This window comes from Panthera pardus, unplaced genomic scaffold (genome assembly GCF_024362965.1).
Source record: "Panthera pardus isolate Hobbes unplaced genomic scaffold, ASM2436296v1 HiC_scaffold_1, whole genome shotgun sequence".
NCBI lineage: Eukaryota > Metazoa > Chordata > Mammalia > Carnivora > Felidae > Panthera > Panthera pardus.
Window position 1 is genome coordinate 71,110,541 of NW_026526654.1, and position 14,189 is coordinate 71,124,729.

At 48.4% G+C, this 14,189-nt stretch overlaps 1 protein-coding gene across 2 annotated transcripts in view; it reads left to right on the forward strand.

Annotated features, from left to right (window-relative positions):
* Positions 1-2,235: 2,235 nt before the first annotated feature.
* The window catches only part of SERPINE3 (serpin family E member 3), a 44,808-nt gene continuing 32,854 nt past the window's right edge, over positions 2,236-14,189 (forward strand). The window contains exons 1-5 of one of the 2 annotated variants that reach the window (XM_019447632.2): positions 2,236-2,479; positions 4,160-4,432; positions 9,861-10,094; positions 11,863-12,060; positions 13,381-13,579. In XM_019447632.2, the coding sequence (XP_019303177.1) occupies positions 4,177-4,432; positions 9,861-10,094; positions 11,863-12,060; positions 13,381-13,579 (887 nt within the window). In that variant the 5' untranslated portion in view covers positions 2,236-2,479; positions 4,160-4,176. Of the gene's footprint in view, positions 2,484-4,159; positions 4,433-9,860; positions 10,095-11,862; positions 12,061-13,380; positions 13,580-14,189 lie in introns of both variants that reach the window. The other variant, XM_019447630.2, reaches the window with a different exon arrangement.

Here is a 14,189-nt window from a genome sequence, read left to right on the forward strand (position 1 = left end):
AGCATTCCTGGTGAATGTGGGAGGACTGCACACACGTGATGAGCCAACAGTCTGGGCTGGGCACTAAATGTCCTCGAACCCCACAGCCAAGGGGGATTTCAAGCATCCCGGGGTTCCTGACAGACGCCAAGACGGTGGCAAAGAGCGTGAGCCTTGGAGTCAAGTGTTCCTGCTTCAAACCCAGCTTGGCCTCTAACTGTGGGATCTTAGGCAACCATCTTAAGCTCTTTCAGCCTTACTTTTGCTATCTGCCAAATGGGGCTAACAATGCATTCCTCAGAGGATCGCTGTGAGGACTCAGTGTAACTGTAAATGCAAAGTATATAACAGAGTATCTGGAATGCGATCTCAACAGTGTCCACTATTTTTGTTGTTATAGTAATGTATAGATATCTCCAAGGACGGAGGCCTCCTTAGCAGTAACACCAACGTCCCTACAAGGTAGAAACGAGCGTGATTACCACAGAAATGGGCAGGAAACACAGTGGCTTACCCAGGGTCGAGGCTGAGTACACAAAAGAAAAATCAGTTGCAGTTCATCTTTCGTTCGTGCTGAAATGTTTAACCCATACAGGAAATATTTCTTGTGTGCTGAGTTACCCTAGCATTTTTCCTTGAGAGCGTTTTTATTTTTATTTTTATTATTTTTGTTTTTTTAATGTTTATTTTTGAGAGAGAGAGAGAGAGAGGGAAGAGGAGAGGCAGAGAGAGAGAGGCAGAAACAGAATCTGAAGCAGGCTCCAGGCTCTGAGCTGTCAGCACAGAGCCTGATGCGGGGCTCAAACCCACAGACCACCAGATCATGACCTGAACTGAAGTTGAATGCTCAACCGACTAAGCCAACAGGCCCCTCTTGAAAGCTTTTTTAAAAAGCAATTTAGAACAATATATTCTTAGACTTAGGAGGGGAACGTTGATAGAAGTCATGTAGCCCGACCTTTTTCCAATTTGGGAAATCTTTCTATAAGCATCCCCCTAACCCCACCACTGGCAAAGAGTGAATCAGCTTATGCTCAGATAACAACCCTGGGGAACTCACAGCGTTGGGAGACAGCCCTTGTTAAGTTACCACCATTGTCCTCATGATCAGCTTTCTTCTGAACACCGTCAGCGTCGACATCAAAAGCCTGCACTCAGTGGGACAAGCCTCTGGGTCTCGTGAGAGCTGAGCCCAGGTTGCTGGTTCTGTTCTTCATCCACAGGACCTAGCACAGGGCCTTAGAACCTAGCAGGCAAGCGAGAGGTTATTTGTTGGATGGATGGATGGATGGATGGATGCAAGAAAGGAAGGAATTCCCTCTCTGGGTGCTATAGAATGAGATATATATACTTATTCCATTATCGTGCTATGGCTTAGAATCCAAAACATGCAACAATGCACTTTATCTAAATTAAGGATCTGGGGAGATGTGAAGTAAAACAATTATAGAACTGTAACTATTCTAACACTGAAAAATTATCCCAGGCCCCAGGGTCAGAAATAAACCCTGCTTTAAAGCAAATTGCCTACTGATAATGGCAGTATGAGTAGCGGTCAGACAAAAAAAAAAAAAAAAATTTAACAAGCCTCATTCCATTTCAAACATTAACACTAACACATGCCTAAGAGATAATTACTAAGAATTGCATTCATTTCGAAATGTCATTTTCTTTTCTTTAACTTGTAACAGCCTATAGCCTATCCTCTATTTTGAACTTAATACAATGCCTAAGACCTTAATAGAAATGTATGGAATTCTGAATTGGTCACAAGGACAGACTTTTGACAGAATCTGCTTATACTTGCTGCAAACGTGCACTTGCTCATGGACAACATAGTCTCTTTCTCAAATTAAGTCGTCGGATTTATTAAGTATTGTATGTAAGAAGAACAAGACTGTTAACGGTGCCCGTATTACGCATAAACGAGTGCATGCACTTTTATTAACAATAAATAAGACAAGTTTCAATTTTATTAGGCCATATCTTGCATCGTTTCTTTTCTCTTCTGCAGAATTTCATCTGCTACACGTGTCCAGTGCCCAATGACTGATTTATTGTTTTCTCCACAGGAGGAGGGGAGAAGCATTAGGTACCTGGCACCCAGCAAACCCCGGGACGGCAGAGTTATCAGTGGAATTCCTCAAAGTGACAAAGGGCTAGATGAGGGGTTCCTTGCTGGTACAACCAGGTCACAAGCCTAAGAAGGCTTGACGGGTGTGGCTGGCTCCCTCCCCAGGGCCTGCTCTGTTTCCGATCTGGGCTTTGCTGGCCGGGGCAGTGCTTCTCCTGGCTCTCTGCAGGACCTCAGGCTCCAGGAATTTGGACCGAGTGGTAGAGACATCGCCGGCAGAGACGGCAGTTGCCAGCTTCCTCCCTGCGCTGTCTTGTGATTCAAAGCAGACTCTGCTCCACTTTTTAAAAAGGGGAGCACGTTAATGCTGGAGACCCACAAGAACAGGATCAAGCAAGGAGACACAACAGTCTGATGCAAGAGTCCGTGAGTAAGCATGGTGAACCATGGCGGGCAGGGATGTGGTCATGGGGAGCCCAGGAACACAAGGGGTTGACTGCAGAGTGTCCTTGTGGGAGGTTATAGGAGCTGCAAGAACACTGGCACTGGGTCATTTCACAAATGACCCTGGGCTGGGACCTGCCACCTCCCAACACATACACAGAAAGACACCCCCACACACACACATCCCACCCCTATGGTACTAAGCCATCCAAACACTATATGTGGGCTTGGCTGCAGGAAAAGTTAGTGAAGACAGGATGTTTTTCCACCTTGAACCTTTATCTGAAGTAAACACCACTGAGCCCAATGGCCTTATTTGCAAACGTATAGGAAGAGACTCCGGACGAGGCTTCTCTTGCGCCAATCCTGTCTAATACCAAAGTTAGACAACTTAGCAAAACCTGCTGCAGGCTGTACGTGTGGCATAGTCATTGAAAACACCTTGAACTTTCTCTTCTTTGCATTAATTTCCAGCTAATGCTCTGCTCCTTGGAGAGGTGCCTTTCCTTGGTAGGAGTGATATTGGTATAACTCTGCTCTCCATGAAAGTGCTCTTATTTTTTGAGAATAGTTCACATCACAAGCATGTGATATTATAGGTATAATTACCTCGTGTATCAATATCTTCATGTGCATTTCTAGCCTTAGTGTTTTATATACCACTCATGGAAGACCAGGGCTTGAGTCATGTGCTTTCCCCACGTGTTTTCTTTTCCTTTTCTTTTTTTTTTTAATATAGTGAATCAACAACTCCATCACAAGTGCACTCCTTAATCCCCATCTCCGATTTAACCCATGCCCCCACCCATCTCCCCTCTGGTAACCCTCAGTTCTCTATAGTTAAGATGCTGTTTCTTGGTTTGCCTCTCTCTCTCTCTCTGTTTTCCTTTGTTTGTTTGTTCGTTTGTTTCGTAAATTCCACAAAGGAGTGAAATCATATGGTATTTGTCTTTCTCTGACTTATTTCACATAGCATAATACTTTCCAGCTCCATCCATGTCATTGCAAATGGCAAGATTGCATTCTTTTTGCTGAATCACATTCCACTGTGTGGTATTTATGTGTACGTGTGTATGTGTTTGTATCTGCCACATCTTCTTTATCCATTCATCACTTGATGGACACTTGCCCAGGTGTTTTCTTCAGTGGTTCCCTGAGTGCCCTAAACCTCATCCTCTCTGTATTTGAAAGACAGTGACAGCCACCTTGGAAAACTGTTGTAATGATTAACTGAGAAAACACAAAGTCCTTTGTAACATACTGTATAATTTTTTATTTTTGTTGATGATCATTATACATAATAGATATGGCACAGCTACAAGCTGGCTAAATGCCACGAAATATGAGTCAAGTGTACTTCTTACATGTCTTCTCCAACTCAATGGTTTGCTTCTGACCAGACCAGGACCTTGCCCAAGGTCATATATTTAGTAAGTGATGACAAAGCCTCAGCTCACAGTGTAGCCTCCCGGCCCATATTTCTAATGCGGACACAACAGGATGCAGTAGAGGAGCGGGGTGGGGGGGCCGGGGCAGGTAGGCAGGGAGGGAGGGGGTGCTGCAGGCACATCTCCCTCGGCCATCGCCAGTCCTGAACACAGACCAGTTCTCTGCGGGGTGGGACTTTCTGCCTCACCCTGGTCTCTTCCGTCTACACTGCAGGAAGATTCCCTGCCTCCATGCAGCCGGCCCTGTTCACGCTCTTCCTGCTTCACACCTGGCTCCGTGGAGGACAGGGCGACCTCCGTGAGGACCTGACCTTGCTGAAGACCGAGCTTGCGCTTCGCCTCTACCAGGGTGCAGCGGCCCCTAGAAATGAAACCAACATTGTCATTTCTCCTGCTGGCGTGTCCCTTGCTCTGGAAATCCTGCAGTTTGGAGCCCAAGGGAACACCGGCCGGCAGTTGGCCGAGGCCCTGGGTTACACCGTCCATGGTAAGAGGGCTGCTCGTGCCCCTGTTTGCTCTGCTGCTCCCACTCAGGCTGCCTCAGGAGGTGGGGTGTTCCCGAATCCAGTGGCTGGTGCTGGATGACCACCAGTGGAGAAGGGTGACCGCCTGGCAAGAATGCAGCAGACGTCATTCGGACTTCGCACTGTAGTCCCCATGATGATCTTTGAGTTTCTCTTCTAACCTTAGGTTCCGTGCCAATTTTTCTTATATATTTTTTAATGTTTTTATTTATTTTTGAGAGAGAGAGACAGACAGAGCGCGAGTGGGGGGAGGGGCAAAGAGAGGGAGACATAGAATCCGAAGCAGGCTCCAGGCTCTCAGCCCAACACAGGGCTCGAACTCATGAAGCGTAAGATCATGATCTGAACCAAAGTTGGACGTTTAACCGACTGAGCCATCCAGGGGCCCCTCCATGGCAGTTTTTCCAATTTCATGTCACAAGCCCTTCTGCAGTGCCTACCAGGTGCCAGGAAATGTCCGAAGCAACCTTCCAAGTAGTAATCTAATTGTTACGACAACAAAATTGCCATTATGTCTTCTGATGCTCAGAGAAACCACATACAATTGCTAGCCCTGGATTTGTGATGGAATTATATCATCATCCCTATTTTATTTTTTTAAGTTTATTTATTTTGACAGAGAGACATAGAGAGCAAGCAGGGGAGGGGCAGAGAGAGAGGGAGAGAGAATCTCAAGCAGGCTCCACACTGTCAGCGAGGAGCCCGACACGGGGCTCAAACCCACAAACTGTGAAATCATGACCTGAGCTGAAACCAAGAGTCAGACGCTTAACCAACTGAACCACCCAGGCTCTCCCATCCCTATTTTATAGATGAGCCAATAGGCACAGAGAGTTTACACGACTTGCCCAAGGTCACATAGCTAGTAAGTTGCAGATTTGGGACTCAAGCTCAGGTTGAGGTCAGCCAGGTTGAGGTCAACCTAGCTTGCACTCAGGGCCTCCGGCTCAATTACTGGCCCCGGAACCAACCTACCAACTCCATGTGAACACACACACTCACGCACATCGCTTTTCCTTCTCTATCTTAGAATAAGATACCAATAAAAAAGGATGGGCATTAGCACTGTATAAATCAATATGTTTTAGGAAATCCAAGAACGAATACCAACACAGTGCTGGGGAGATCTTCCTTTGAGCTAGAAGCTCAGGGTGGCAGGTAAAGGTTAATGCTGAAGACACCAGGTCACAAGGCAACAGTCATGTGTCCAGTTCCCCACGCCCCATCCACATCCTGTCCCCTGCCCAAACAACTCTCGTGACCCTGCTGGCCGGCTTGATTTTTCTCAGCAAGAATATCACAAAAATGCATATATCCCTGGTCTTCTTCTTCAGCCACATGAGATGGGCTGCAGTGCCAATTCAAGAACTCAGTTCTTGAATGATGTGATTCAAGAACTCAGCATCCAGACAGATAAGGAAAGCTCTGAACGCGAGCAGGTCAGTGTCACAGGAATGATGCACACAGAAATACACCCTCGTGCAGTGCAGCAAGTGTATTTATTTGACATAAATTAGCACAGGGCAGGGAATGATTTATTCCACTGGCTGAACAGAAAGACGCCCTGGAAGACATGCCATCTGAGCTGGGTCATGAAGAACAAATAGGCGTGTGAAAGAGAGACAGGCATTTCTGCCTTAAAAGAGAGACTCACAAAAGTCACAACTGGGGGGAAAGTGAGAAATGCAAGTGTGGCTATCCTCCAGAGAAAGGGAACTGATTCCAGTTGATTCTTTGTTGTCAGGTATAGTCAGGGTCCCTGGCTAACCGAATATGATGATTAACAGGGTTTCCATAGACCCCATTCGAGAATTACCAAATGTTAGGAATGCTTAACAGTCAAACTCTGTGGAACGTGATCCCACTATTTTTCTTACTCATAAACTGCTTTGTTATCTTATAGAACCGTGGCTCATTATTATGAACAGGGATGTGCAACTTCCAGAGTTCCAGTTAAGAGAGTACCCCTGTAGTCTGGTTTGACCCAACATAGCTCAGAGAATCATGTGCACTGTTTAAAACAACCCAGCCGTGCCCACTACCTGCCTAGGTCCAGGCTTCCTTTCAAAAGTCAATACAGACCAGTAAAATGTATAAAAAGCAGGATCCAAAGCAACGCCAGGGTCTTGAGGCATCTTTCTGGTTTAATCAACAGGAAGACCTATCCACATCTGCAGTGGGACACATCAGCACTGTCTTGTTCTCACTGTGTTCCCAGCCAATACGTGACAACCAGGAGCTTTGCTAGGGTTCCCACCTGCGGGTCAGACAGGAACAGCATGAGACTCAGAACAGACCCCAGTGGTATCTACAAGGATCACCTTTGCTTTCACCGCACAAAACACAATTTCCTGATGTTCCAAGTTCTAAGGAGTTCTGGTGCTTTCCTAGGTAAATTGATGAGGAACACTTTAAGCTTTCTAGCTTTCTATTAAGCATAAGAATAATGCTAGGAACAGAGGCCTCAGAAATGAAGGTAGCCTGGTTCTTGGGAAAGAGTTCTGTTTGATGATAATATGAATTTCACTTTTACGGTTATTATGGCATTTGATCCTCATAGAAACCACATACATTAATTAATAACCCCAATTTTACAAATGAGACAAGAGGCTAACAGTTTGGCAAGACTCTGCAGGTGGAAGAGACAGCAGTCAAGTCCCAGATTCTCTGACCCCAAATCCCATGTTCTTTCCAAAATTCCTTCGTCCTACTCTAAGTCACTGAGCAGAAGCATAAAGGTATAAGGACATTGTCTTTTCTATTTTTCATCAGAGATATCCTCATTATTCCCGCGCTCAGCCAAACCCTCTGACATCATCCTCAACTTAGGCCTCTTGTAATTCTCAGGCAAGTAAAACATTAGCATCGCTGTTTGTAGTTTGAGAATTTTATAGTCATGAACTTTACAAAGTCAGATTCAGTGTCACGTTCAGGAAGCTCAGTTCAACACATTGATTCAAAAGGAAGGCGCTCTCCACACTGGGCTCACAAATGAGTTAGAAGGCTCAGCCGCAGCAAGAGAAATTCATGAGAAAACATCATGTCTTCTTCTAGCACTTTCCTCCCACTCTGTGCGCATCCCAGGGACCTTCTCCTCAACCTTCCACACCGCCCTCATCACAGTGCTGATGGAGTCCAGCACCCAAGGGTTTTCTTCTTTCTGCTTCCTTTCTTCCCAGACCCTTCCGTAAGATCTACCTGACCAGCCCTCCAGCAAGAAAGACGCTCTCTGGCGGGGTAGGGAGAGGAATTAAGCCAGCGGTGACAGGTTCCTCTTTCCAAGGCTGCTGGGGAGGAGCAGTCTGCAGCCTGTCATCCCTCACGTCAGATCTTTTTTGTCCCATCAGGACAGGGACCAGGGAAACTCACAGTAAGCAAAATAGGAGGCTCCGTACTCCAGAGCCTCACAAGAGGAAGCATCTCTCCGGATTGTGGAGCAGAGTGTCCTGTCCTGCACCTGCGGGCAGGAGGGCGGCGAAGTGCCACCTCCCACCACCCGGTGACACTGAGCAAGCTTGTTAATTTGTCTGAGCCCAGCTCCCTCATCTATAAAAGGGGATCCCAGTAGCATGGAATTCACAGGGTTGTTGAGAGGGTCAAATGGGATGGTGAACACAGCACAGGGTCTGTGAACACCGTCAGTACGTCTTACACTGGGGGTGTACATTCCTGCAGCATCTAGAAAAGCTTTGCTGTGTGTAAATGGGCAGGGACAAAGTCGGCTCAGGTGGAGAAAAGATTTGTCCAGGCAATTTACCCCACTGCTTTAATGTTTCCAGCTAAAAGAACAGCTGGTCCCCTGGCCCAGATTGGGTGAGAGGGCAGAAGGGAGGTCACGCTACACTGTGGACCGGTGAAACGTCTCACTTCGTTCCTGCAAGATGGTCAACGTTTTACAGGGACATGATTCTATAAATACATATGATCTTCCTCAGTAGAGGAAAACCTGACAAGAAGTATTATTTTCATCCATTTCTTTGCTCATTAAAATAAAAGCAAAGGAGTCAGGCTGCAAATCATGAGATATACAACCCGAGTCTGTTTTTTACAGTCGTGGATTCTAAGAAGCAGCTTTGGTAGTGAAAGTTTTGTGGGCAAGTGAAATCTGTCCACAGCTGTGGGCTGCAGCCCGGTGGCTGGGTGCCCCGGCCAGGGTGTATTGGGGGCGTCTGTGCCCCTTCAGAGAAGTTTTGCCAGGCAACTTGGGGCTCTGCTTCTGTCCCCCGAGCGGGCCTCTGAGACATGAAGGGTGTTGGAGTGGATGGGCCCCAAGCCAGGTCAGAGATCCATTCCAACAGGTGCCCTGGGCGAGGGACAGGGCAGTGCAGGAAGAAGGGACAAAGTGTGGGGGTAGATTTGTGGATAACCACAGAGCTGTGCCTAAGAGGAAGGAGAGGCAAGGAGGCGCAGGGAAGGGCCATGTTCCAGAGGCAGCCTGCACAGGAAGGGGACCTGACTGCTGGAAATGCCCAGCTTCCATGTGTCAGGAGAAAGAAGCTTGGGATGCTCAGCTGTGCCCTGACTCACCAGTGGGCGAGAGGCCCTGCTCCAGCTCCAGATTTCCTCCTAGGGGAGAATAAAAGCCACAGATTGTAAATACTATCTTGAAAAAGAAATCCACTATTGATTATGGAGAGAAGGAAGAAATCTCCTGTGTAAGTAGTAAATATAAGTCCAGCCAACCCCCGCCCCAAGAAGGTGGAAACTATTGACTCTCTCAGATGCCTATTATTTCCTCAACATTCTTCTAGGTTCTTGGTGACATTAATAGCACAAGCTGTTCGCTGGGTCTTAGGGAGCAGGGGGATGGGACGCGCTCTTACCTTTCCTCTGTATTCCTCGAATCGATAGCATAGTTCTGAAAGAGGCCACATCTGAATGTCCCTCAGGCTTATGACATGCAGTTGTGCGAACAGATCTAAGGCCCTGAACAAGATACAGTGACAATTGGTCTGTCATTGTTATTTATGACATTCCCCATAAATCGATTGACTTCTTAAATATTTGAAGCCCCCTCACCCTGCACACCAGATCCACAGTTTTGCCAGCTCTCTGTATTCTAGTGCCCTCAACATGTCTGTCTCAAGAAGTTAAGGAGGAATAGCCTCTGGGATATTGGTGGTATGTTTCTATTTGACTTCATCACAGCCTGATTTCTTTCTGATCTTGCATGGCTTCCCCCCACCTCTCAGCTTTTAATCTATGATTCGGGATAATTCCTGAGCAATTGAGTTCTGATTTATCCAAATTGGCTGTAACTGGTAGATGAGCCTTGTGAAACAAGAGTGGTACCTGCTGGGGCCCCACTTCAGTGCAATGTGCAAAGAGAGACAGGGCGAACTCCTTACTTACGCTCACCGCTGTCAATTTTTCCCAACACCTTTTTCACAGACCAGCGGGTGAAACAGTTCTTACACACTGTTTACGCCACCCTGCCCAACTCCGGACAAGGCACCAAAATGGAGCTGGCCTGCACTCTTTTCGTGCAAGCAGGAACGCCCCTCTCCCCCTGCTTTGTGGAACAGATCTCCCAGTGGGCCAACAGCAGCCTGGAGCCAGCCATCCTCAGGGAACCCAACAGCACCAGCATCGGGGTCAACGAATGGGCCTCCAGGCAGATGGCAGGTAAAAGAAACCATCCAGTTTAGTGAGGCTGATTTCAGAGCGCTATAAACACAGATACCAAGCATTGCTGGTCAGAAGCCACATGGGTGGAGACTCAGGCCACCCTCGATTGCAACAGAAGTCTGTCCTCTTGGGAGACCCTACCCTTAAGTGCGGTGCTCTATGAAGCAAACAAAGCTGACCTTTGGCCCCCTCTGCCCATCCCCCACCCACCCACACAGCAGGGGGCTCTTCAGAGCCTCCCACCTCCAGGGGAGCCCTGCAGGCTTTGTTCTGTGTTCCCTTCAGGGGAATCCCCCCCACCGAGCTCTGCTGTCATCTACAATTAACACCCTGCGACAGCAAAATGCAGTGGGAGCCAGAAAACTTCTTGGAATTTAGCTTCAGGAAATAATTCAAGGGAAGAAAAAGTTATATATAATAAGATGCTTAGCCCAGGGTTAGGGTTACCGAAGAAAAAGACTTAGAAATAACTTAACAGTCCAGCCATTAGGAATGATCCCATTAATTACAGCTCCCGCATATCATGTAGTTGTAATTATTAAAGGTGGTGAAAATCTATTACACTCACTGGGGTTCCATTTATTGACTTCTAGCGCTTTTCCTAAGTGCTCTGTGTTCATTATGTCTGTTCACCCTCACAGTTGTCCTGGGAGATAGGTGCTGTTACTAGTGACTGGTTCACAGATAGAGGAACTGAGGCACGGAGAGCTACGCCTGCTGCCCGGGGCCCACAGAGCCAGGATCCTAAGTCAGCCGGTCTGCCTCTGGCATCCCTGAAAATTACAAAGGCTACACAGAAACAGGGAGAATGTTCAAGACCCAGTGTTGTTTAAAACACAGAATAGAAGGTGATGTGTAGTTTATGACTGAACTGAGAACAACACGTGGGTGGCCAAGGAGCACAGAGCTGCAGCGCAAATACGAAGATGTTTACTGATAGCTCAGTTGTCTCCAGCGTTTCATAATGTCTTCCCAGTTTACTTAAAAAATGTTTAATTCCCTGTCTCGGCTCATTGTGCTGCTGGGGTAGGGGCGTGGGGAAGGGGGGGCGGTTAGGCAAAGCGACACAGTTAGCTGCCGTCAACCCTCTGGGGTGAGTGTCCTCCACAGAAGAGGGGCAGCCAGGAAGAGCCTGAAGCTCTGGGGCCAGGCCGCTTGGGTTCAAACCCAAGGTTTCTGTCTTGAGCAGCCGGGCGGATGGTGGCTTTGCCACTCACAAGTGTGTGACCTGGGACAGCTTCTCCAAGCCTTGGTGCCCCCATCTGTAAAATTGGGAATAACAACAGAACTGGTCAGAGGAGTCAGTGAGGGTTTGCTCAAGCATTTAGAACAGAGCCTAGCACAATGTGTGTTTTTATTAATAAAGGGCTGGGGCAGTAGTCAGCCTGCCCTCTTCTCTCTGGTAATGCGTGGAATCTCAAGAGCATGCCCTGGATGTTGCTGTCTAAGCAAAGGCTCTGCCAGGGATGAGGCCAGCAGCTGGGGTAGCGGGATTTGCGGGAAGGGTGGGAGGGACACAGCGCAGTGGCCCCCACCACAGCGCCCTGTGCCTCCCAGGAGTCCACCTGAGCAGTGCGTGTCTAACAGCCCTAGGAAATAGCCGTTTCAGACAACCTGCTCGGAAAAGGATAAAAGCACGGTCTTCAACAACAGCTAGTTATAGACACCACGGTTCGGCAGGTGCAAACCCAACCTCGGGGATGCCCCAGCACCCTCCAGGGCAGGTGCACGGGTCTCAGCCGCACAATGGCTCTCCTGCTTGCAGGTGACAACCTGGGTGGCCCGACATGGGAGCGCGGTGGCGGTGCATTTCCCCAGCTGGCACTTGTGAGCACCATGTCCTTCCAGAGCACTTGGCGGCAGAGATTCTCCTCCAGGGACACTCAGCTCCTGCCTTTCACCTGTGCCCAGGGCCTCGTCCTCCAAGTCCCCATGATGTACCAAATGGCCGAGGTCAACTATGGTGAGCTCCTTCCCACCTGTGGGCCCTCTTAAGTGACGGGAACAAGGGAACAACGTGGGCGGAGAGAGGGGGGCCACGTCTGCTCTAGAAGGACCCGCGGAGTGTCTCAGCCTTCCCTCTGCAGTGAGATGTGTGTGCAGTAAGGAGAGCCCCAGGGGCCTGAGGACCCAGAGAGGAGGGTGAGGAAGCAGAGGGGGAAGAGAAATCCAATCTCACGCTTGACATTTCCCTCTGCACCTAGTAAGAGGTGTTAGTGTAAAACCCAAACTGTTTGAATGGAACCACCCCACCCTTGGCAGGCAACCGCATAAAATGAATAGCCACTTGGTGCTAAGAAAGGGCAAAAGATGGAGAGTTCAGTTTAGATGGCTCTCGAGAGGGCGCCCACGCGGGCTTGACATTGTCCTTCCGCCTTGCCTGGATGGTTGCTCATCCCGGCCCCTTGAGGGTGCAGGTGCCCTGAGTGCAGGCCAGCGAGCACCAGGGGAGAGGGGGCCCAGCCCCGAAGGCTGGCTCCAGGTGTGGACACCGCCGTGGGGCCCCCACAAGGCAAGGGGAGAAGGGACCCGGCCACCTGTCCCCACACACCTCTCTCACAGCCCTTGTTTGCAGGCTCAGCCCTTCCAGCTGCGGGATTAATTCTGTTCTTATGCAGGGAAAAGTCGCTGAGACTTAAAAGTGTTTCAGGAACTCTGGCACTTAGAAAACTCACTACCTTCCTGCTTCAATTTCATGCAGGACATGTTGTGAGTGCTTTTATTCGTTTGTTTATCCTGCCAGTAACTATTAACTGAGGTCAAGTAAGGGGAGCGTAGAGGAAGGTCAACTGGATATGTAAATATATATTTATGACTATTATAGTTCTTGTGCCTAATGTTTTCCCGTCGCTGCTATGACTCATGCTGGTTGATCTGTCAGCTGCGTAACACTTCCCAATTTTATATGATATCTGGGTTCAGAGCTTTTGTTGAAAGAAAGATCTGGCTCAAAGAGCCTGGGTCCCCACATGGTCACAAAAGGCCAGGATTGGAATGGCTTCCCCTTTAAGACAGTAGATGGCTCTCCCACGTGCCATCATCCCCACTGTGTCCAGCCGATGCAAGCCCTGTGAAGGTATCATTAGAAATTCTAGGTCCTAAGATCAGAAAAGGGGACTAACAGTCTTTGGCCTCAAACTGCTTCCTGAAGGTGAGGTAGACAGCTTATTAATAAAACGTACGGTTTCCAGTTCTGTGAGCTGGCCCTTCCCAGGGTCTGGCACTGTTTAGTTCCCTGTCTCCTGGGACAGAACTAATAATGCCCCATCCACTGAACCCCCAGGCCAGTTCCAGGACCCTGCAGGCCATCAGGTGGGGGTGCTGGAGCTGCCTTACCTGGGAAACACAGTGAGTCTGCTCTTGGTTCTGCCGCGTGACAAAGACACCCCGCTGAGCCACGTTGAGCCACACCTCACAGCCAGCATCATCCACATCTGGACCTCCAGCCTCAGGCGAGCCAGAATGGACGTGTTCCTGCCCAGGTAAGTGGCTGTGTCATCCTTCTGGAGCGCTCTGCAGCCTAATCCAGTTGGCCAGGCCTGGATCGGAGAACCCAGGTGGTCGGACTCTGGGGTCTGTCCTTAACCACTGGGCCAACTTGTCTAATGTGCCCTGAGAGGTTAGGCCAAGGGGGAGTTACCCTAGAGTGTGGGTCCAGGTCAGAGTCTCTGCTGACTAGTTCATGATGCGGATGGAACAGAGTTAATTTCCTGGGTCTTCTCAAGAGAAGATATTCTGTGTTCACTGGGCCAGACTGCAGGCTCCAGGCCTCATGCCACAACCAGTTCTCTGAACAGGGAAAGAAAAGCCATGAAGTTACCCTTGGAGGAATGTGCCCCAAATCTTATCACATCCTAAGAGTATACAACTGTCATTTTTCCAAAACCAAAGAGGCAAGGTAGTTTATGTAATTGAGCAAATAACCAAGATAATTCTGACTGGAAGGCAAATTAAGGCATAAAAATTCAAGACTTTTAGTCTCTATGCTGAAGGTTCTCATTCTTTGTAAATAGAGGTGAACCATTCTTTGAGAAAATCCAATAGGTACAAATGCAAATTGTCAAAAAGTTAAATGGCGGTTCTAGATTTTCC